Source organism: Crocodylus siamensis, chromosome 2 (assembly GCF_052110815.1).
Source record: "Crocodylus siamensis isolate JL-2025a chromosome 2, ASM5211081v1, whole genome shotgun sequence".
In the NCBI taxonomy this organism is placed as follows: Eukaryota; Metazoa; Chordata; order Crocodylia; family Crocodylidae; genus Crocodylus; species Crocodylus siamensis.
This window is the reverse complement of record NC_143396.1, coordinates 156466059-156491080: the sequence shown is the minus strand read 5'-3', so window position 1 is coordinate 156491080 and position 25022 is coordinate 156466059. Positions and strand designations below refer to the sequence as shown.

At 39.4% G+C, this 25022-nt stretch overlaps 1 protein-coding gene across 6 annotated transcripts in view; it reads left to right on the top strand.

The window, feature by feature from the left end:
• Positions 1 to 25022, top strand: part of PPP3CA (protein phosphatase 3 catalytic subunit alpha) — a 360908-nt gene that overhangs the window by 139561 nt on the left and 196325 nt on the right. For all 6 annotated transcript variants that reach the window (XM_090031872.1, XM_090031873.1, XM_090031874.1 and 3 more), the window contains exon 2: positions 3741 to 3941. In XM_090031872.1, the coding sequence (XP_089887998.1) occupies positions 3741 to 3941 (201 nt within the window). The remainder of the gene's footprint in view (positions 1 to 3740; positions 3942 to 25022) is intronic.

Below are 25022 nucleotides of genomic sequence, written 5' to 3'. Positions count from 1 at the left end.
TAATTACATGTGTTAACTGACTTCCATGTGAAAATTATTTATTTCTGTATGTACAAGCCAGCACTTTGTTTCCATAAACATAATATTAAAACTCTCATAATAGAAGTTGCTGTTAATACTGTGTTCAGTCGCTCATGTTTTCACTAATTAATCATTAATCACCTGCAGCTGGAACAATACCTTTTTAATTAGTTAGTGGCTGATGTTTATTAAAAATCTGATTTCAGAGCACTTAAAATGCTGAGCCAGAAAAATACTTTTTTACTGTGTTTTCTAAACACCGTCCAGGTATAATCTTTTCCTTTAATTTATTCTTCATGTTAATAGATGCAGAAATTATCACTGCCACTTTTTTGCATAAGATCATGTAATCATATAGCTGATAAATATACTGTGTAAATTCTGATCCTGTGATACCTTAGGAGAAAAATACACAACTATTTTGTTAGAAATGAATGTAGGCTGCTTAATGATATATCCACTATATAACAAAATTGGATAAACCTGAGTAGATCCACATTCAAATAATGTTGCAGTCTTTCTACTTGTGCCCCAAAAGTATTTGAGGCCAGGCTGTTGTTCTGTTTGTCATTGTGGTTTGTTTTGGAGTAAAGGTAAAAGCTTAATAAATACGCATTCTCATCTTATCCTTTCTTTTTGTCCCCCAATCCTTAGCCTATTTTTGTTCCTGTGTGGAATTGACAATTAATCCATAATTGAGGATGTCTTACTTTTAAGTAGTTGAGATTTTCCTTGGAGATTTTAGCATAGCTCCTGGCCTTCTGATTTTGGGATGGTTCTGGGGGAAGTTTAACCACTGTGAAAATATAAAGAAAAATAGGCTTCCTGCTCAGATGTAAGTTTCTACCCAACCTGTATATGAAACTTTGAAACTGTAAACTGGAAAACCATCCTGAAGATGAAGACCTCAGATTGATCTCTTTTACTATAGTTCCTGGGCTACATTTCAAAGAGAATGCTTAGGGAGGGCAGGGACTGTGTGGTCTTTCTGCCTTTCTACATTTCTTTTTTCTCAGAAAAATCCCCACAATTTTAGGTCTGGGGTGTGTGCCAGAGACTCATCTCACTAACTTTTCCCAGAACACCTAGCTCCATTTTGTGAACAGAGACATGCTGGTAAACAAATATCATTTAGATTTGTGAGATTAAGGCAGGAAAAAAAATTAAGCCCTGCCCCAAAATGCAAATTAGCTTGTATAATAAGGAAAGATTTTATGAGATTAAAAGGGAAACCAAGAATCTCATCTGGATTATTTAGAGGACTGAAATTTGTTCAGTAATGCTGAATTGAATTGGAACAAGAATGGATTAGCAATGTTAGTCCTCTATTGATCATTAAAGTTATATTGTCTTGGCAGTATTATCAGAAGGAGTGAGTGAGTGGGGCAGAGGGCTGTTTTAGAGGGTGCTGGTTTAGGGAATGCTGCTACTCCCACCAGTCTGTGCTGCTGGAGCATCAGGAACAGCAGCTTGTGTGCCAAAATTCATAGTTACATGTATGTGTATCTGTATTTTAATGACATTGTTTTATAGTGCAGAAATTGTTTCATAGGGGAATAAAGGAGGATAGTGATCTGTCGTATACACAGCTTCCTTGCTTTTGTTAAGTGTGAGAAATAATGGCTGATGGGCATGAAAAAACTATGTTGACAGGCTCTGTAATCTAATCCATCCACCTTCAGAGAGATTTATGACTCCATAAGATAATAAATTTATCAACACATTTTATAATGCTTTTATTGGGTTTTGATATCATCATCATTGTTGCCTTTTTCTTTAACTTCCTTTAAAGTCAAGAAAAAGCTAATTTTATACTGAACCAGGTTTTGAAGAGTTTGTGTGCATGGGATGTGTGGTTTTTTTTTTTTATTTTATTTTTTTTTAAACCTGTCCCTCATAAGGGGAATTTTTTTTTTGGTATGTTGGCTTTTAAATTTAAGAAAAGTTAACATACAGAAGTCTTAAGTTGCTTTCTTTAGGTCTCCTGTAGATATGCAGTTTCTCCTGGGGGAGTTGCTGCTCTCCCCCAGGAAAAACTATGAGCGTACAGATGTTTGGAGTTTTTCTCCCAGGGTAAAAATGGCTACTCCAGAAGAAAAATAACCTGGGAACAACCAGGAGAACTCCCAAGAGAGTTTATGGGAGGGGGAATATCTGTACATGCCATAGTTTGTCTCAGAAGACAGGATTGTCTCCCTGGCAGGGAGAAACTATGCAGGAAGACTGTGTCTCTTGCTGGACACTGCTGCTCCAGCAGGGAGCAGAACATTCCTTCACAATTCCCACATTGTGCTGCAGAGGAGCAAAGGCTGACTATGGGTGGTCTGGATCATCCAGTCAGGCCTGCCGTATGCACTGTTGCCATCTGCTACCAGGCAGACTAAAGAAGCCTGCAGAACATGTTTAGATACGTGTATAGGGAACCCCTTACCCCCTGCCCAGCTACACAATGTCAGTACTGCAAGCTCTCCACTCTTCAGGACTTCAGTATTTGCATGTCTGTACAAGTTTTTCTACAAAAGAACAGTCCTGAGAGAATTCTCCCAGATTATTTGAGTGTCTGTATGCAGCTGTAGGGTTTGATTTTTGTGGTATGCTGAAGGCCTCCAATTAAATACTTACCAGAAAGGCAATAGTGTCCCTTTGGCAATGGCTTGATTTGTACTCTGCTCTGTGGCTGACCACCTTGAATTGGTCCTTAAGCTTCCATTCGTTCTTCAGTCTCAGCTTCTTTATAATCTGACCTGCCCACAGCTGTGGCCTGGATCAGTATAATTACCTTACACCTAGCAAGGCAGGCTCTAATGCTGCTCTAATTTAGCTGCTGTGGAAAGGGGGTTAAGCTGGGATAATGTTTTGACCTCATTGTAGAAGCAGGCAGAATCACCCTTGAAGCTTACAGCTTTAGCAGGCTGTAGGACAGTGTGTAAGAGAGAGTATACTGAGTTGAGCTGTGGACTTGGAACTCTGTGTAATGGTAACACGCAGATGACTGCCCTATAGGTTCAGTTCAAGATAATTTTTTTTACCTTCTATCTAATAAGACCCTTCCCTTTCCCTCACCAAAAGAGCTTTCCTGCGACTTGCATTGCTATGTTTGACTGAAGCAGACTGTTTATAGGATATTCCATGCTTCCTATGTAAATAACTATGTTCAAATATTAATATAAAAAATAGAAGGATTTTTTCCCCAGGTACTTCACTAGTAATTAAAGAAAAGGAGATAACTATAAAGTTTTTTGCATTTTTATTTAGAGCTAGCTTTGTAGGCACATGGGTATTAAATAACCTGAGCTGTATTGTAGTGTGCATTAAGCTCCTTCTGTATAAAGGAGCATTATGTCTGTCCTAGGCAGCTGCAGTGTCGATCCTTTTTCCTTCCTTCACTTCCATGCTACTTTTAACATTCCCAAATTAAGTTCTAATTTTTAATCATGTTAAAAGTGGCAAGGAAAACTGTTTTTTTGTTTGTTTTTTTTAAATGTGTGAATAATAGGTCTTGTGCATACATGGTTTTTGAACATCTGTCTTTAATTTGCTATCCATGATATAGCCAGAAGCCATAGAAGAAACAATAGAAGGTTCAGATTACTTGATACTGCTTACATAAAAAAAATGGTCTAAGGCAGAGGTTATAGCTAATAGAGCTGACTTCTAAAACTGTCACTTCTAATAGCTTTTCCTAGAGAAGTGACCAAATATTTTTCTTTTCTTCCCAGCTGTCCCTTTTCCTCCAAGCCATCGGCTCACAGCTAAGGAAGTGTTCGATAATGATGGAAAACCCCGTGTGGATATTTTAAAGGCACATCTTATGAAGGAAGGGAGGCTGGAAGAGAGTGTTGCTTTGAGAATAATAACAGAGGGTGCTTCAATTCTCCGTCAAGAAAAAAACTTGCTGGATATAGATGCTCCAGTTACAGGTAAGTGCTGTTTTTATTTTAATTGGTGCAGACAAGCACATATATGATAGTTATGCTTATGTTACATTTATGAGACTTCACACATACAATACTTCCCCAAGGCTGAATGGAAATACTGTGATATACTAAGCACCCCCAATACTTCACTCGTTGTCTCTTCAAGTACTATAGGCTTCTTCCTGAAGGGGGCTGACACTAGAAAAGGAAGCGTCTTTGACTGAGACCTTTTGTTTCTTAAACGAGGGTTCTTTCGTTTGGAATATAAGACTGAAAGAACAGCTTTAACCTCACAAAAGTCTCTGGCTTGTTCTACCACATACACATTCCAGAATTTTGTAGGTGGCTTTTACCTTAGTCATATGATTCAAACTTAGTTTTAGACTTGCTCTGAAATAGTGAAAGGAAGTGTTCTTATAATTAAGGAAATAAATAAGCCAAAAGGAATAAGTAGCATAATGACAGCAAATGCATTGTTGAGAGATTAAACACTTCTTCCATTTTGTCCACTTTTTCCATTTTTGCCTTGAACTTAGTTCTGAAATTTTCTAACTTCTGGTTGCTTTATTTGTGGCAATGCAGTTGTTTCCTTTAATATGGCCTCTTTGCTTTTAGCAGATATTTTAATTTAATGGTGTTAATATGTCTTTGGCAAGTAACAGCTCTGTGGCATTGGTTAATTATTGGGATATATATCCTAGTACATCTGTCCAGTTTCTACTATGAATTCTAAGCTGTGATGGACTATGCTTTTTATTGTTATATTTATGTTTTTTAAAGTGTTCGTATTGTTGTGCATGCCTCAGTTTACCTCAGAAACTTGTACATGAGGGGAAAAAAAAGAATCAACAGAGCACTTGCTAGGTCTAGGGACTGTCAGTGTGTGAGCAGAGATGAGATGGACCACCAGCATCAACAGAGATTTTGAATAGCTTTGTTGATATTTCAGGAAAAGTGGGATTTCTTGTGACATCACAAAAAAGTTGGAGAAGATAAACAGGGCAATGGGCAAAGCAGGCTGTCAGCTCCTGGCTAGAGTCTAAAGGATGGAGACCAGCAGGGAAGATTTGAGGCTTCTGAGCTGGGGCAGACTGGAGAGATGAGCTGAGTTGACTTTGGGGTGCTCCAAGCTGTGTGGGCTGGACTGAGGACAAGAGATGGCTTACTCCTTTGGAGTGACAAGGTTTTCTTGCTCTATGGCCTTTGCCCCAATAAATGCCTTTATTGAAGAGGAGCTCTTTTGCTGCTTGTAACAGTGGGTTTCATTTCTGTACAATAATAGGTAGCCACTCTCTTAGAAGCTAAGCTGGAAGCTAAATTGTTTATTCAGGGCCAGAGACGATCAGGGAGGCCAGGATCTCAGAGTGGGAAAGATCCTGGGTTCCTCCCTTGCTCTACAAGTCATGCCTGAGCTGGCTTCAGGGTGCATGCTTAGAAACCAGAAAAGGCTACAGTGGTCTCAAGCAAGCCCCTCCCGGAGGGACTCTGACAAACATATTTTGAAGAAGACGGGAAGGCATAGTCCTTTGATCATTCCTGTTTCCAGTAAAGCTGGACAGGAGTTGAAAGTAGCAAAGTGTTGTTCACAGAAGTGAATTACTGACAAACATTGATAGAATCTAAAGAATGTTATATAAACTCAGCAATAGTTTCATTATTTTCAAGAAAGCTACTCCTAAAACCAATAATTTGGGGCAGGCCATTTCAGCCACAAATAATATAACACAAGGAAGTATATCCTAACTGAAATGAGCTACCCTGTAATGACATCCATGCATGGAACTAGTCTGACTTAGTAGCTGGCTCCCTATATTTTTTAACTCTTCTGGGAGAAAAGAACTCCCATGGGAATCATCTGGCAAGTAAGTCTGTCTGGTGAACTCTTTGGATGATTGAGTGGAGGGTGTCCCCCTGAGGACATTCTAGTACATCTTGCTCTAAAATAAGAGTACAAAGACAAGGTTCAATAAAGGAAGAAAACATATTTACTCAAATCTACAATGACCCTGGATTTAAGATGACCCTGCAATAATTAGACTATATACATAGAAAATTTAAAATCTGTTTTTTGGAGATTCTTTAATACTTCCCTCCTACTGCTGCAGGGAGGCAGGCAGTGGGGAGGCAGGTGGTGTAGGAAGGTTAAGTAACTTATCCCCCTGCTTATGCCTGCCCCCTGCCACCTCTGCCTTTGCCTGTCCCCAGCCCCTGCGCCCAGCTCTGCTCTATACTAGCAGGCTCTGTCCCCATTCTAGCCCAGTCTCCATAGCAGCCTTGTGGGCTGTGCGCCGCTGCAATAGGGCCAGACTAGGGCCATGCTTAGTGCCCCAGGCTTCAGTGTGCATGGAGTCTGCTGGTGCCGAGCAAGGGTAAGTGGGGGAGGGAGAGGGGCAGGTGGGGAAGTATAGGCTGTGTGGGAGGGGAAGATGAGGAGACAAGTCTGAAGGGGGTAGATGGCAGGGTACAGAGGCAGTGGGGGGAGGGGAGGAGAGGGGGCAGGTAACAGCTGTGGCTATGGCCTCAAACCTGGGTAGGGGCTGAAGCCCAAGCCACAGCAGCTGCCTGCCCCCACCCTCCAACTGGGCTTTCCTTCTATATTAAATGGGGTGTGGGGCTCATCTTAAAATTGAAGAAATACGGTAAATTCTATAGGAGAGGTTCTATAGGGAGATACTATCTTATTCTCCACCTTGTTTGGAGATGGGCAGAGAGGGTGGCTAGAAAGAAGAGCATTCCATCCTGTGTATGTACCATAAAAAAATCCACTCTCTCAGCTAAAAAGAGGAGCAGCAAAACTAATTGCTAAAGGACGACAGAACTCTGAAAGATGGCAACAGCTTGAGTGATGTTCACTCTATATGTGAAAATGAACTGCACAGCACACATCGTTTTTTCCAGAAATACTAGAAGAATAGGTTACTTGACGAAGAAAATGTAGTGGAAGTATGCTGACTACTGGAAACCAAGAAACATAGGAGTGCCTTTCCTTAAAGAGAAGAGATTGTCAGAAATGTGGAGAAAGAAAAGAAGTAACTTAAACTTGAGAAGAGTGGGAAAGAAGTCTTAAAAATTATAAAAAAAAAAAAAAAAAAAGAGGGCAAACTCCACCAAATCTTTTAACAGGCGAGTAATTGAGAATGATGGACTCACTTTTTTTGAATAACACCTCTGAACCTACTTCTGGAGATGATGATAATCAAGTAAAAGAAGAGAAACAAACCACATCTCTGAAAGCAGGAAAATCTTGAATTAATATAAATAGTCTTGAAAGCCATTATGTATTTAAGATGTGTGCAAGAGAAAGAACACCAAGGAAAAAAATATCCTCTAATTCTTTACAAAGCTTTTTCCTTTAAATTTTGAGGGTAAAATACATACCCTCAGAAATATGACACAGAATAGTTTCCATTGGGTCAATATGTATATGAAACCAAATGATATATTGTTAATATACAGGAGACTTTGTTTTTAAAATGATTGTTTATTTGCATAATAAAATGTTCAATAAATATACAATGCAAGAAGATTTTTTTTTTTTTATTTAAGATATTAATTAGTTCTTGACTTGCATTTGTCTGGAAGCTCTAATGCGATTGTCACTTTGCGTGTTGTTTTTCAGTGTAGTAATGTATCTGGTATTATGTATAATTTTAGTCTTTCAGATTCTAGAATTTTTAATTATTTAATTAAGAGTGGGTACAAAAGTATTTCACTGATAAAACTGAGACCAGCATTGAAGTGAGTGTGTTTTATTTGTCATGGAAAAATAGTACAATATTATATCATTAGAATATGTTTCATAGTACTGGAGTTGGTATTCTATATGACCCAGTGACATTTTCCCTGCAGTTTTATTGAAGTCAATATATCTCTGAGATTAAATACATCCTGGTAACCAGAAGAAGGTTAATATTATTTAATATCTCTTGATGGTAGCACAGTTTGACTTCAAGAAATCAAAGGCCTTTTGTGGTGTCTTATGTCCACTTTTTGGGGCACTAACGATATGGAGAAAACAGAGTGTCCAACAAAGAGTGTGAAAAATAATTTTGGAGGTCTGAGAAACATGATTCATGACAAAAAGCCGAAAGAACCAGGAGTGTTTAGAAAATTTAAATGATTTAATTTGAAGAAGAGAAGATGCTGTGGGTGTGGGGGGGGGAGGTTGGGATAGGAGTGGAATTTGATAGCAGTCTCCAGATATTTGAAGGGTGGTTATAAAGAAGATGGGGATAGACTATTTTCTGTGGCCAGACAGGACAGGACTAGGGGCAGCTGTGTTAGATGTAAAGGGAAATTCAGGTTGGCTATCAGTAAGAAATATTTCACTGTGAAGGTGGTTAAGCATTGGAACAGGCAACCTAGAGAAGCTGTTTTTAAGAACAGTTTAGACCAGTGGTCTCCAAAGTGGGGTGTGCGCACAAAGATGATCCATTGGGGTGCGGGAAGAAAATATTAGAACTTCTATTTATTTATATATTTATATAAATATACATATATTGGGAGTGCATGCTCAAAAATCTTTACTGATAGGAATGCGTGATCAAAAAAGTTTGGAGACCACTGGTTTAGACAAACACTTGTTCGAGATAGTTTAGAAAGGGATGATCCTTCCTGAAGCAGTAGTTGGATTATATGACTTCCTGAGGTCCCTTTCTGCCCTTCTTTTCTGTGCTTCTGAAATGGAAACTGTGGCAGTGTTGCAGGAGAAAATGGAAACTGTGGCAGTGTTGCAGGAGAATTGTTAAGAACAGTGTTGTCCCTGCTCTGCTGCATTTCCTCTCTAATTCTGAATTTGTGTGGCCTGGATTGACTTTGCAGCAATTTCAGTAGGAAGTTATAAATGTTTGGATAGAAAGTTTCCACACTACATCAGGTTGAATTTTTTTTTTTTTTGAAAATTGTAACCAAGATGAGTTATTTATGAGAACCTGGCTAGAAAACGTTGCCTTATCCATATAAAAACAAAAAAACCCCCCTTGTTTTCTTTAAAAAGTTCTAGAGCAAGGATCAACCTGTGGTACAGGTGCCATAATAGGCACAAGCGTCCTCTTTGTCTGGCACATGACACAGATTTCAAAGACATTAGGGGCTGGAAGGGACCTCATGAGATTTGAGTCTAGCCTCCCCACTATAGGCAGGAAGTCAGCTGGGATCGGGTGACCCCAGCAAGAATTATATTTACCTGTTTTTGAAAGGGTCCAGAGTAGGTGCTTGCAGAGGTAGGCGGTGGTGGTGCATAGGCATGGTGGTGGCAAGTGGGGATGTCAGTGGCACACAAATTAATAATTCTGTCTTTAGAGCAGGAATTAAATAATGTGTAATAAGGCACAGTGTCTCTCACACAGCAGGTATTGGTCACCTTCTCATTATGTGCAAACTGTCAATCCTGTGCATTGAATTAGGCACAGGTCTGGCAGAAAAATTGTTTTTAATTCCATGTTCAGATACTGTTTGGAAAGGTATACATTCCAGTCATAATTTGACATTTCCTAGTTAAGTGCTTGACTTCAGGAAACCCTGACAATATTATTTTAACACTTTTTCTGTGTGTTGTCATTGTCTGTGTTAAATGAGCCTCAGTTCACTTTGTATGCAACCATCTGAAACAATCTGGTACCCAGGCTGCGGTTTGAACCTGGGACTATGACCGGTACGTGCATTAAATACCACTATTCCACGTCTTTGACTTTTTCCTTATGAATTTAATATTTCTTGAGGATGCTGTTTGTGCTTGTTAGTTTTACAGACCTACCTTTGCACAACTGAAGAAATTAGAAGTTTGTTTTTAGATGCCTACAGCAATATCTAAGATAAATCTATTCCTTGTTGATTACACTGATTTATTTAATGTTCACTTATAGACTCTTGTACCTCTCCATTCTAGTTTCCTGCTTGCTGCTGCTCCCTCCCCACTGTTACTCTTTTGAGTTTCACTTTGTAAACCTTGAGCACTTTAATTTGCATTATTCTTGCATGTGTATATGTATGTATGAAATGTGATGCCTTTGACACCAAGACAGTTGAACAGTATATTAGCAATGGGACAGAGATGGGGATGGTGACTCCATAGGCCTTTCTAAGAATGGAACTGATTGGGGAATAGGACTGTAGAACAGAGGTAAGCAACCTTTTCTAGCTGTGAGCTGAAATGATCCCCAACTAGGTTGGAGGCAGGCAAACTGATGGGCACTATGGCCACCACTCGTCTCCCTGGCTACACAGGGAAAGCATCTGCAGCCTGCACCACTTCTTGTGCTGGCAAGGGGGGAATGCCTAAAGAAGAAAAAGTGGGGTGACCCCCACTATTGTCAAAGCCCTGGGTCTGTGGGCCAGATCCAAAGGTTCCAGATTTGTCCTGAAGGCTGTAAATAGTTGGCCCAGTTCTACAGTGACAGTCTGTTGCAGCTTTATGTGAAGAGATCTGAATACCAGATGGAGGAACCTGGTAGTTTATTTATAACATTGCACCCAGAGTGTAAAGAAAAAGAAAAACTCTAGAAATCTTTCATACACAGAAGAATCCTTTATCTTGGAGTCAAGGTGGCTCAAGTGCTTTTTCTTACAGCAATGCATATACTGAAGAAACAAGAAAAAACAAAATGATTTACACGAAATGCCAGCTTTATAAGCATTAATGCACTACCAGCTTGATACTCAATTATACCAGCAAGTTAACACCATCTCACATGGATTTTCTTGTATACAGTCCTTCACTGGGGACTCTGTGCTTCTGGAATACAAAAGCAAACTAAACCAAAATGAAACAAACAAAAAAGAAAACCCTGTGTCTCCCTCAATGCGTATATTAAGAACTAAAACTTTAATGGCAACTGACTTAATTCTGATTCGTACATTTGTTACTTTAGCCACACTTTATCTATCTATCTATCTGAGTAATATAAATAGATAGGTAGGTAGGTAGGTTTATAGAAGTTAAGGGCTGGAAGGGACCTCATGAGATAATCAGGTCCAGCCTTCCTGCTCTTGGGCAGGGAAGACTGCTGGGGTCAGATGACCCCAGCAAGATGAGTGTGTATCCAGTTGTCCTTTGAAGTTTTTCAGGGTAGGTGACTGTACCACCTCTTGGGGGAGTCTGTTCCAGATTCTGGACACTCAAACCATAAAGAAGTTTTTCTTTTTATCCAATTTGAAGCTACTTTCTAGCAGTTTATGTCTGTTATTCCTTGTCTTCCCCTGGGACGGCTTGGTGAACAGATGCTCTCCCAGTCCCTGATGTATACTATACCCCTTATATATTTATAGGCTGCCACCAAGTCCCCCCTAAGTCTTCTCTTTTCCAGGCTGAACAGTCCCATGTCTTTCAGCCTCTCCTCGTATGGCCTGTTTTCTAGTCCTTTGTGTTAGGGACAGACATTACACACAAACCGGTTTAAGTGATCAGAACCCCTCCCTAATAAGAACGTCATTCTGGGGCCTGGCCACCCTGCCTCCCTGCCGCCCAGCTCAGCACTGTGGCAGGGAGGAGAGGGCTGCTCTAGTGCCCGCCAGCTTCTATCCTGAGCCTCTGTGTATTAATATTCTGAGGCCCAATACATTTTTAAGTGATATAACTTTAAGTGGTAAAATCCTTGCTTAGGTGTGTGTATAAGTGAGAGAAGAAGCCTGCCCTATAATATTAAAATAACTATTATTAACCAATGTACTGCAGAAGTTTGAAAATGCATATCGCATGTGATCTTTAGTGTAGAGGGTCATAATGTAACCTAATTGGAACTGAACAAGTTAGAAATAATACTAAAGTGGTTTGGTTGAGTATCATGATGATGTTATTGTTTTAACTCGTGATTTACTTTGCTTTAGTGTTTGTATTAATGTAAGCAAAATAACCTGTTAAGCTACCGTAATTGCGGAGTGTATGCATGTGTAAAGCTAGAAACTTAAAGTGATATTCAGAGATGTTTTCTTGCTTATGGAAACATGAAAAACTGAAGAAGGAAAAGACCTTTCCTGATGCCAGTACATAATTATTCTCCACTATTTTGTCCAGTCTAGTCCTAAATTACTTTTACTGAGGCTTCTAAATGTTCCCTTGTGAGATTATTCCATGGTCTAATAGACCCCACTAAACACTAAATGTTTCCTGATGTTCCACCTAAATTTTCCTTTGCTCAACTTGATCCTAATGCTGTCATAAAAATAATGGATATCAACAGGCTGCCAGTACTATGAGGTTAGAACTTTGCATGAGTCAAGAATTGCTAGTGAGATCAATGGTAAAGCAGGTTAATAAAAAGCATTGATGCACACATTGCAGTAAAAGTCAATAAAATTTTAGATTACATCCAAATGTAGCACACACTGACATGATCTGATGTAGTTAAGGAAACAAGTAAAAGAAACTCTCCACTTTTTAAATTTGAAGAAGCTAGTGACTAAGATAGAACCATAAGGTAGAAATCAAACAATATTGCTTACCAGAGACCTCCAAGCACTGCATAATTTATTCATATTAGAGGCCTGAGTCAATAATTCTTGAAGTTTAAGTCTGAATGAATGTTTCAGTTAGGGAGATTTTAACTAAAACTTCCATATTTCACACTTTAGTAATTGAATTTATGCCACAAACCTAATGAGCCATGGTTGTTAAAAAGACAAATGAATTTCCAGGGTAGTTTTCCTAGCTACAATATTTACTCATTTGTATGTTTAGGAGAAAAATGCTATCTAAATCCAGAATTTGGTCCTGAAGATGTAGTGTGTTTGAGTTAGCTTATGTTTTGGCTTACCATAAATATGTAATCATCATCTCAACAAGCTTTAAGCATCTCAACGTCAGTGTCAAATCTTAGTACCTCACCACTTTTGATATAAAAAGATTAATCAGCAAAGGAAATTTTCCCATTCTCTTAGAATACTGTAGTTTATTTTCATCAAGGACAAATCAGCCAAACCAAACTAAGCCCTCCATTTATCAATTGTAGGTTTCTGTGTGGACTCGTATTTTTTTTCTGAATAAGTGGGACTTTCACTTTAACTTTTGAAAAACTGTATAAACTAGATGGCCTACTCTCAGTTTAGCTATCTTTTATACTCGTATTAGGAAGTACACTGGTATAACTACATCAGGTGCAACATACAACTTATATACTGTATGGTAATAATGCTTGTATTGCTATTTGGGATTGATACTGCTTCCACTATTAGTCTACATACTGTACTGAAGCTCTTTATATATTATTGTTGAATTGTTCGCAACTTTAAAGGGCCTGGTTCCCTGAAGTAGGTGCAGGTGGAAATTTGCATGAATTAATTTTTTTTGTTCAGTCCTTTTCCAAATGCGTCTGTTAGTTCTAGAGATGAATTGAAATGTCTGCCTGGGTGCCTGCTATTAACAAAGTGGCTATGCCTCTCAGCTTAACTGAGCCTGCTTCAGGCTTTAGCTTCTTCAGCATCTGATATTTGGGCAAAGCTGATGTGTTCTTCTAGCAGCTGCTTGAATCCATCAATATGCCAAGACAATGAATGCTGCAGCATATATGCTTTAAAACAACTTCACTTGTTACTCCTTACAAATAATCCATTTATACTCTGTTTCCTTTGGTGCAAAACCCAGATAAACTGAAGTGAAATGGCTGGATCTCAAGTTCCATTTAGAAATAAAATTCTGCTTTGTGACATAAAGCTCTGAAATGGAGGATGAGATGCTTTGGGCTTAATGAGCAGAAGTAACTTCAATATTGAATTGCTTAGAGGGAAAAAGCAAGCTCATAGAAAGATCCAGTTCACTTCCTCCTCTTTGCACTATTTATTGTTGTAAGACTTCAAAATGAGGGGAGCTAGACAGTCTTAAGGACAGTCTTAACGGTGATGATGCCACAGCACTGTGTACTTAAGAGGTATTATTTACAGAGCTGTCCTGTGGTATGCAAGAAGTCTAGCCACATTCTGCCCTCCCCAATTTTGGATGAAAGAACTCCTGTACACGGGCATGATAACTCCCATATTTTGATTCTTATACTGCAGGGGACCTGCATGTCTTATTTGTTGATGTGGAATAATTAGTAAGTAAAGGACGTAAACATTTTTATACTATTTAAATGGAATTTGTGCAGATTTCTTTGGTTTATGTAGGTCTTTCAGGTGTGTATTGCTGACTGCTGTTAATCCAGTAGCAAAATAACAACCAGAGAGTTGGCTGAAGACAGTATGGTAAGCAAGAGGAAGAAAAAATGAAGACTCATGGCAAGACAAATGCAATGACAAAATAGTGTGTTTTAAATTCCTGCTTTCTGAGGGACAGTACTGACCTAGGTAAACTATTGAGCATAATTTATTCTTTATATTCTTCTAATAGCATGAAATCTTGCATTTCTGAGAATTCAGGAGGAACACAATAACATATACAGGCACCTGTATCTTTTTTGTATTATAATGCATATACAATGTTGGATAGGGGGCTAAAAATTCATAGTGCCATCTCCAGACTTGTGACTGCACTCCATATTTACATCTCTATCCTTAACATATCCTACCCCAACCTTCTGCAAAGGCAGGAGGCCAACCCTAGTTGTGAAGTCTCCAGTAATTACGAATGAGTAATTTGCAGGACTTTCCGGGCAGTAGATTTATAAAAATGTTCTCACATCATTTAGGAACTACATAACGATGGCAATGTTGGAAGTGGGCAGGTGGGTAAAAGTAAATTTCTTCGGGGTAAGCACTAATCTTTTTTTTTGGTTTTTCTTCTTCCTCCAGTCTCTTCTATCACTTCTATCATTATAAGCACCTGAGGCATTTTAAGACAGTAGCTTTCGGTCAATGGCTTACAGCCCAACAGTGGGGCCATATTAGTTCTACAGGCAGGCCACAAAAGTGGATATAGGGAGGGTCAGCCAGCTTCTGAATATTTCCACAGCATCAGGCAGCATTGTACTGAGATGCTGCACTGTATGGCACTGCACTAAGACACTAATAATCCTGGGGACAAGAATGTGCAGCTCTGCTGCTTTTGGGTGGGAAGGAACACATGTAGAACTAGCTCAGGTTCTGCCCAAGACTGCCTTATGCCAACATAGCTGCCCTGGTATGATGCTTCACTATAGTTTCACACGCTTCTGTTTCACATACTGCTGCCTCTGGCTATTTCCAGGGGTCATGCAGATCATTTTGAATTTCTTAGGGTGGGCTACCTAACTACTGTTATAAGAACTATTCCCTGAGCCATGACAAATATTTTTCATGCTTGGTTCTCTATAATTCATCCTGATAACACAATATCAGATGTTTTAAAAAGTGTTCTTTTCCAGAACATACAATGTTCTCTATGAGAGTTTCTCGCCTCCCTCCCCTGATGCACACACTTCTTTGAGCAGAAAGTATTCTGTCATTCAAAACATCCTTCCTAATTAGATTAATAAATTCTGGTTTAATATTTAAAAACTTGCTTGAAACCCTAGAGGAGCCATGCTATTTAAACTCAAGACACCAAGCATCAAGGTTCTTTATGCGAATCATAGAGATATTTTACATTTTTAGTTAGTTTCAGAAAATGTTGATTAACTGCACCCCAAAGGGTTGTGAAGATGGTGAGCTCTATTTGCACTGATAGAACGTCAAACCACATAACATCCTGTTGACCACTGATGGGCCTTTTTGCAGGGCATCAAACCATTAATGGGTAATTAAGCTCCCAAATCTCCCAGAGTGGTGTCTTCAGAATTCTCTGCACATTGGCTGCTTCCTTGATCTTCAGCAGAAGTGCAGGGGAAAACGAAAACTCAGTCCTGTGTCTTTTAGAAAAGTGGCAGTGCAGGACCTCCACTTTTTTTTTTTATTCTGGCCACAGAGAGTAATGGTTAAGAGACACCAAACTTGTCTAGTACAACAAATTATGAAAACTAGTATTCTTTGCTTTTATGGATTTCTTTTTTATTTTTATCAAACATTAAAAAAAAACAAAACAAGAACACAACAATTTAGATTTAATTTAGTTAGTAGCTTACATGATTAAAAATGAGCGCTAACTGCCTTTACTGTTACTTGTAATTTTAATTTGGCAGTTCCTATTCAAAGCTAGATTATGTTTTTAAAGAAGAACTGAGATGCTTTAATTGAAAGAAGCAATCTTTGGAGAGAAGCCCTTCATCCCGTGAGCATGCTCTGAACTATATGATGGAAAATTGCAGTGAATTCATTTAAAGTGTACTTTGAAACCATCTAGCTAAATATTACTGTGTTGAGAGCAGTGTGGGAATCCAGTGGAAGAGAGAGGCTTCAAACCAATCCATATTTTCTTTAATATCAATTAAAAGACCATAAGAACTTACACTTGGCTTTTCTATATTTTACATGTTGTATTAATGATTAATAAATTACAGTGGGTTAGAAAGAGGTCTATAGTCTACTGATTACTGTCAGAATTGCACAGCTTTTTTATTAAACAAAATGTTGGCTATTGAAAATAGACTTGCTAATGATAGTGGGAAAACTTCATTTTCAAATGCTCTAAAGAGGTTATTTGTGGTCAAAAGTGCTTCTTAAATTAGAGGGTTATAGTCTCCTGTCATTTAAACTAGCATAAATCAGCATTAAGACCATAGAAATTAGTACCATTTCAATGGTAGAAAACTGATGAGTGGAATCAGGCTATCCCCTTCAATTATTTTTCACAAAAAGTACCACTGCTTTGTCTGCTCTAAAAAGTATTCATCTATTAAACAAAAACAAACCCCATAGGTGTTATCTTGTGTTTTATATTATAGAAAACACAGACATGGATATTTATTGTACATGGTAGGGAAGAAGCCATCTTTTGAATGATTTTTTAAGACTTGCTCCCCTTACTCCCCCTTACCCAAAAAAAAAAAATGACATCTGTAATACTGACCACTGACAGAAGAATATTTTTGCAAATGGCAATATATTATGTGTGATTTCAGAAATTTAGCTCTTGTTTAAATTTACATACATGTTCAAAGTAAACAGATATTTTAACAATGTATAATGTATTTCAGATCACAGATAGATGGTACCTGACAGTACAAAAATGGATTTTATTCTTTGGAATATAGAAATATCTCAATTTATGAGTCAAGAGAGCTGCTTCTGAGAGTACCAGCCTTTCTAAATTTAACTGATTTAAGATGCCATCTACTGGTATACACTGGCTGCATTTAGTTTCTCTGTGTTGTGGAAGTCACCAGGGTCTCATATTCTTTTGCTGTTGAAGAGTAGGAGGTCTGCTGGGAACACTGCAAGAGAGAACTCCAGCCTTTGCTATTATAACTTTTGGGCGCATGGAAGAGAGAGATGTGCCCACATATATAATATGAGTTAAATTATACTAAATTTTGACTTTTTTCTGAATCATAGTTCATTTTTACAATGTAATCTGAAAAGGTGTGCGTGTGTGTGAGAGAGTATGCACACATGCATGCACAAAAATGAACCTGGACTCTTTTTGATAGATAATATAGTGAAAGGGGGAAAGAAGAAGGCCTTGAAAACCACTTGTTTTATTTTATGCCTTCCCTCTCCCTCCAAAAAAAAAAAAATAGCTTAGAACTGGAATTTTTATCAGTTCTAAATGTCTGTTCTCTGTTTTTTTTAAAGAAGTTGTAATCCTGTTCATTTTTTTTACTTTGAAAATATCAAGAATTTCAAGATGGATTTTTTTTTTTTGTCCTGTATGGAGACCTTCTGGAGGATCTCTGAGAGTGTTTGTGTGAGCAGTAGCATCCATGTTAAGGAAGTAAAGGTTTTTAGATTATTCAACCAATGAGATCATTAATTCAATATGCTCATTCACCATTAGAACGTAAACTGGTGTAAACAAAAACACCATGCTAAACAATCTACCAGGAAGACAGTCTTTCTTCTCCCAGATGCTCCGGCTTTTTCATTGTGGTTTTTTATGATGTTATCTGTTTGTTAACTCTCCAGTCATCTTGTTCTCACAGCTTTTTTCCCCTCAAGGCTGGCATTAACTAACTCATAATCATTTCATCCTTGGTCGTCTCTCTAAAATGTTACTTGGCCTTTTAGAAAACTACCACTACAATATTCTCCCTTTTATGGTCACTACTTTTCTCAATTTTCTCTCATCTTTTATACCGTTCACTTCTTTCTTCTCAAGTCTTTCCAAACTACTGCTGCTTAAACTTCTCCCTTATCACATCTTTTTAGTGCAGCCATTCTTCCACACCAAGTTAAAGCTCTTTGCCTTTCCCTCAAGAAAAGGAGATGAATAATGCCTATGCGAATTTCTCTTCTCATCTCTTCACACAACTCCTAATTTTGCTTGTGTGCTCCACTGTAACATCTCAGCTATTCATTTAACCCCTGAACAAAGTAAGTCAATGGAAATCTCTCCTCTGGTAGAACTGAAGCTGCATTAGGCCCTTTATCTCCTTCCCTCATTCTTTGCTATTCATTTTACACTGCTTGGAACAGCCTTCCACTCTGCAGGTGCACACTTCTTTTAAGATGTTCTTCTTACAGTGGCCTCCATTAAAATATCTAGCGATTGCCAAGAGCTACCCTACCCAGAAACATGACTAAAATGCATATCACCGTGAATACCCTGTGCTTGGAATAGGAACTAACTGTGCGCCAAAAGCTGGCTTCAGTGCCAGCACCCCTACATCAACTGCTTCCTCGTTTCCCTGCACATTGTCTTGCAATTGAGCTGTTGTCACTTATGACTTAATTGCCTGAAACTGTAATATTCGTGAGGCAGGAATCTTGCTGTTGTATTTATTGGGTGGAATTATGTGTATTCTTTATAAAATGAGGCTTTGTACAATGAAGAATAATAAACTGAAAACACATGATGGATCATCATGTTAACTGAGGCCCTAGACAGGGAAATTATAGTTAATAGGTTTGATAATTAAGCAGTGACTTTTTTTCCCTGTATCTTCACAAAGAAGCAGTCAGAAATGTTACATGACCAGCATGTTATTGGATATGCATAGTTTACATGTTTTCATGAAATGTAATTTTGTAACATTTTTGTTTCAGATATATCCATGCACAGACCTTTATGGATAAATAATATGGACTGGATAGTAGAGTTAATATTTCAAGCCGCTTTTGCGCTTTAGAAAAGGATAAAAGGCATCTGCCTACATGAAAGAAGAAAATCTGGTTTGTACTGAGAAGAATTCTATAGAAGCCATATACATTAGTGACTAAGACCAAAGTTTTTAGTTTGGTGTATGTGTTTGCTATATTTTAGAAAAGGCATTTTCCGTTTCCCTGTAAACTAGAAAACCATTTTGCATTGTGTAAATGAATATGATATCAGCTCACATAGTAGATGTGTGAGATTTGATCTCAAAGCATGATTTTGGCAGCTGATAAGAGATACTATGTGGGTGCTATACACTTATGAGGCTCTGGTGTATTTGCATGCATACAGAGAATCTTGTAATTAAACGCATTAAACTGAATAACACACAGCCTCCCCATTGTTCCTCTTTATGGGTGTAATTAGATGCTAAGAGAACTATAGTAAGGAAATAGGAACAGTTTCCTCATGTCACCCCTTAAACAAGTTTTCAATTTCAATTAAAATAAATTACATTTTCTACCAGTGGAAATTACTCACATTATGCTTATATCATTTAGGATTAGCCACAGAAAGCCTGAGGAAAAAAAGGTACTCATTTAAAAAAAAAAAACAAAAAAAGTAAAAAAAAAAAAAAAAAAATTCTGAAATTATAAGCCGTTAGAAGCAAAACTTTGATAACTTAAGTTTTATCTCCTGTCCAGTTGTCTTTACTACAGTTTGAATAATTTCAGGAAAATGACTCCTCAAAAGATATTTAATTTTTAAAGTAGCCGTGATTCTTTGACAAAGCTGTATGTACTGTAATTTGACATTTGCTTGAAGAGTAAAGATTGTGTAGGCTAATACATTTAAAAGAAACTCATCATCCCATGGGATTACATAATGTGGAGTTAATAATGTAAGATGTTATCACATCATGCCATTCACAAGTCTTTTTATGGATAGCACCTTGCACACTTTGGAACATCATGTTCCTCCAAAGACTTGTTGTTTCCAACATTATTATTGTAGGGGTCATCAGATGGACTCCCCGAGAAAGCAGTTGATTTTGTCTGACAAATTTTTTGAGATGAGATGCCAGTATTGTTTGAGATGATACTAAACCTAGGTGAAGCTGTATGAAGAGACCATAAAATGAATAAAGCAGATGTATAACTTTTTGGAAGTGCTAATAAGAAAAAGTGTGTTGCTAAATTTGTATTTTAGAAGTGTGCTGGGGATAGCCCAGTGAAGTTTAAAGCTTAAGCTATCTTATTTGGGCATGGCCATATTTGATAAGTAAAATACATGCACATTCATCTCACTCTCTCTCATTTTCTGGGTATATTTGCGCAAATGTACTTCATTTCCTCAAAATAGAAAACTGAGGGAGTAGCTGGGCAAACCAAGGTGGGAAGTAGGAACCTACAAAGAATATCGTAAGATCATTGATCATATACTATCTATTTCCCTATTTTTGCTGTAGTGACCGAGCGTAGGGTGTCTGGCCTAGTGGGAAGCAGGTGCTAAGAACCTAGTAGTGTGTGTGGGGGGGGGGGGGCGGGACAGGAGCTGGAACTCTGAGTTACCAAATCCAAGGGGGAATTCCAGAGACAGAGTCCAAGTCAGAGGCTGAGTTATGGTTCTGAAATCATGGACCAAGTTACCAAAGCCAGATGGGGTTCACAAAAGCCATAGTCCAGAACCAGAGTAGGGTGAGAAGCCAGAAAACCAAGGAGTACAAGATCAAGAGGGTCTTGGCAAACCTTCAGGCAAAACAATTGACTGGCCTTCAGTTTGCTGTCAGAGGTGGCCTCAGAGAGGGGAGTCTGCTCTCCCCAGCCACCAGTCAGGAAGCTCTAGCAGCCACCAGCTGGTTCATCAGCCAGGGTGAGGCTGCCAGATAGTGCTTCTGGCAGATCTGGCCAGTACGGTTGCCTGTTAGGGTCCCTTTAGGGCCCCTGACACTTGCCACTGCTGGCCCAACTTTCTAAGAGGGTACTTTTAGCTCCTGTTGATTTGGACTAATCAAGACATGATTGTTCGTGAGCAAAAGTTTTGTGTGTCCAGATAGAAAGATGAGCATTATCTTAAACATTTGGCCATACTGTGCACATTCTAATTTTCCAAAAGGGGAATGTTCTGGCAGGATAATTTCTTCCTTCAAAAATATTACGAGCCTTCTTTCATGAAATACCTATGTTGAAGATGTTTATTTTGGCAGAAAAAAGCTCAAGGTCTCCTGCATTTGTTTTCTGCGTTGCCTTTTTCCTTTTCATAAATGTGCTTTTAAAATCATTCCACATTTCTGGGACCCCATTTTTGAGCAGAGCCTCTTGATATTACTGTAGCACAAATATAAAATAATAACACTGACTCACTTATAACTTTTATTAATTCTAAGAGGTGATGTTGTTAGTCATCCAATGACTAAGGTCTCTGTTCAGAAAAAAACCCATTTGTGCACATATTTAAGTTGACCCTTATTCAGGATGCTGTTTGAGCATGAAGGATTTACATCCATGATGAAGTACCATTGTGATTTTTGGATGGCTCCTGAACCAGTATATAAATGACAAAGCTGATAACATCTATGCAGATGCTGAAGGCAAACTGAATGGTTGAATGGTTCCATGTCTCTAAATGAAATGACAGTGAGTTCAAGATGGGCTTGGGAAGGAGTTAACTCTCTTATACGAAGCCTAATGCTGTTTGTTTCAGATCAGCAGGCAGGACTTCTGGGCCTGATTTAAAAAAAAAAAAAAATCTCTTAGTGTCCCCCATTTTAAGATTTGGGGTTTAGGGTGTCCCTTGATTTAAGATTCAGAAAAGGAAAGGGTTTGAGTGCTTTGTGGTTTTTCTCTGGGTCGGAAAACCAGGGATGAACAGGGATTTGTCAACTGGCCTTGGGTCCTCTATCACAAGGTGATTTAAGAACTATTATTTTTCGTCTCCTTAAGAACTATAAGAGTTTATTTTGGAAGGCTTAATATAAAGCTAATAAGGTGAAGAATTGTGTACAGTTGTGCAATTGTTTCTGAACAGTATATGTAGGGTTTCATGGCAGTTCACTGTTCTCTTCAATTGTGTGGTAAGTTTTAAATTAAACAGGTTGCAATAATGATTGAATTGGAGATTAACTAGACAGTAGGGAAGGTAGTGTAGTCCTCTCCCACTTCCTCTCCCTACCACTTCATCTACAAAATAGTATAATTCCAGGCAATTTTCACTACGGGTGCACTGATAACAACTTTCTTGTCTAATACCGATAGCCGATTATTAACCAGCCATATCTGTCAATACTGGTCCAATAGCCAATTTATAGGAATGCAGCTCGGCAGCTTGTAGAGAATTGTCTTGCTGGTAAGTCTGTGGGGGAGGGAAAGGGCATGGGGGGCGCAGATTGTTGCCCCCCATAGTGGGGGATGGAGTGAGGAAGGGGCAGGCGCTGCTCAGCCAGGGCAGTGAATATGACCCTGGGAGTGGGATGGAGCTGTGTGTGGCTTGTCTAGGGTGGGAGGGGGCATGGGGCTGGAGCAGGGGGGTGGCACCCTACCACTGCACACGCCCTGGGGGGAGGCATGGGGGTTATGTGATCCACGGATTTGTGCATGGGGCAAGGGTGGGTTGCCTGCTGTGGACTCGGGGTCAGGGACTGCACTGGTGTCTTCCTGGTGGTGGGGTTGGGGCAGGGCTGTGCTCAGGACAGAAGGCATCCATGCTGGGAGGTAGGTCTACAGATAATTTTGGGGTGGCTATAGCCCACCCTATAGCCACCCCTCCCAGTGCCACCACTACCCACCGTGAGCACAGTTCTGGCCCAGCCTCCCTGCTGGGAAGAAGCTGGTGCAACCCTGGCTCTGTGCCTGCAGTGGGCAGCCTGCCCTCACCCCATTCACAAATCTGGGAGGCATATGGCCCCCATGCCTCTTCCAGGGGTGTGCACAGCAATGGGGAGCTGCCCTCCTTACTATCCCCATGCTCCCTTGACGAGCTGCCTGCAGCTCCATCCTGTTCCTGGAGTTGTGTTCACTGCCCTGGTTGGGCAGCACCTGTCCCACTCCCTTCTTCACCTTGGGGGGCTTCAATCTGCTCCACATCCCTTCCCTGCCCCACACCATTTCCCCTCCACAGCCTTACTAGTTGGGTGTTGCTCTGTGTTCTGCCCAACTGCGTTCCTGGCCACATGCATGTGGCAGCTGCACATATGCATGCAGTATTTATTGGTGACATTATCATTTACAGTGGCCAAAAAACTGATTGCTAATAATGTTAATTTTCCTTTTATTGGTGCCAGTGCAGTATGCCACTGGTATATCGGTGCACCTCTAATTTTTACTTTTTCTGTAGTATTTTCCAGTGTCCTTGGTGATATCTGGAGAAGTATAAAACTTAATTGCTTTCTTTTTCATACACCATGAAGCAGGGGTGCTCAGCCCCTAGCCTGTGGGCTGATCAAGTCCATAGAGTTGTGTAATCTAGCCCACAAGGTTCTCTAAGGGTCTACATATTTGGTGGCAAAGTAGTGATGGCAATTAATGCTGCCATCATTCCCCCATTGCCAAATTTCAAAGCTTTCATTGTATGAAGCATCAGATAAAGATGTTTCAAAATATAGCATCTTCTGTAACTTGTGCTTGCAGAGCTCCAAGCCTGTCGCTATTTTCAAGATGGGAGGGGAAAGGGAGCAGAAGGAGTTCAGACTGGGGCTTTTTCAGCCCCTGTGGAAGATGGGGTGGGTGTACTGGAGCCCCCAAACCTGGCTACAAGCTCCTAGCCCACAGCTAGATTCCCCTCCCCCTGGAACCAGAGGTGAACTTCTGTTTGGTCTGGGGTAGCACTGTAACTCAGAATGCTTTGCAAAAATCATTCTGAGTTATGGTCAGTCAGGAAGCATGTGAGGTACATAATGTATATAATGTAGAAACATGCACACATTCTCTTAGTCTGAGATAGCAGCCAGGAACCTTTTCCTGTGGCAATCAAAAAAGGCCAGAGCTAGGACCTAGCCAGCACTGCCCCTGCTTCTCTCCTCTGCTGGGCTGCTGCATGTGGGAAGCTCCCCACCACCTGGTTGCAGAGCAGAACAGCAGGCAAAGGGAAAGTTCCCACTACCAAACCCACAGCTTTGTGGCCTGCAGGCTATACATTGCTGAACCCTAGTCTAAAAGAATGAAGCAGGTCATCTTTCAGCACCATTCTGTTCCATAGAAGTGTGTGTTTGGGAGGAGGGGCAGGTGGAGGGAAGTCCTTTCTAAATAGAATGGTACAGGAAATACAGTTCCTTTATGTGCTTTATTTTCCTTCCATCTCCTGAAATGCTGAACCACTGAGTAATCAGAAGGATGCTTATTTTAGCTTTGATATGATGACCTCAAGACTGATATTTCTTCAAGATTGATACTTCCTATCAATTTGAGTTTGTAGGTGGCACTCTGAATTGCAGCACAGGGAAGCTAAGGTTAAATAAATTAACTGGAAGCACTCATGTACTGATCTATTCTGCCAGTCATCTCTCTGAACTAAAATATCTTCATGTCTACAGAGAGAGGCATAAACACTATGGCTTAAACAATTGATTCTCATCCAGGGTGTTGTGGCATCTTGGGTGCCTTGAGATCCTTTCAAGGGTGCTGTGAGGTATCAGAAAATATTAACGCTGTTAAGTATGCAAACGATTCCCAAAATAACCCTTGACATTTTAAATAGGAATCCACAGTGTTAAAAACATTCTGATATGTTGTGGTCTTCCTGAATATTTGCATTACGAATTGCTGTATGTTTTTAATTATCAAAACATGAGTGAAAACTAAGCTGACATTTTCCAAGGGCTATCCTGAGTCTAATGAGGGTTGCTTTGAATCTAAAAGGCTTGAGAAACAGTGTCTTAAATAAACAGCATTCCTGATATAAACTGGTTGTAGTGATTGGGCTATCAGATTCCATATCATTGGGCAACTCATCACATTTTTTCACACTGAAAAGAAAACAATTTTTTAAATTTAAATTTCCATTAAAACGAGACAAAGTTTAACATTAAACGGTTAGAGGATAATGCTCTGTGGTTA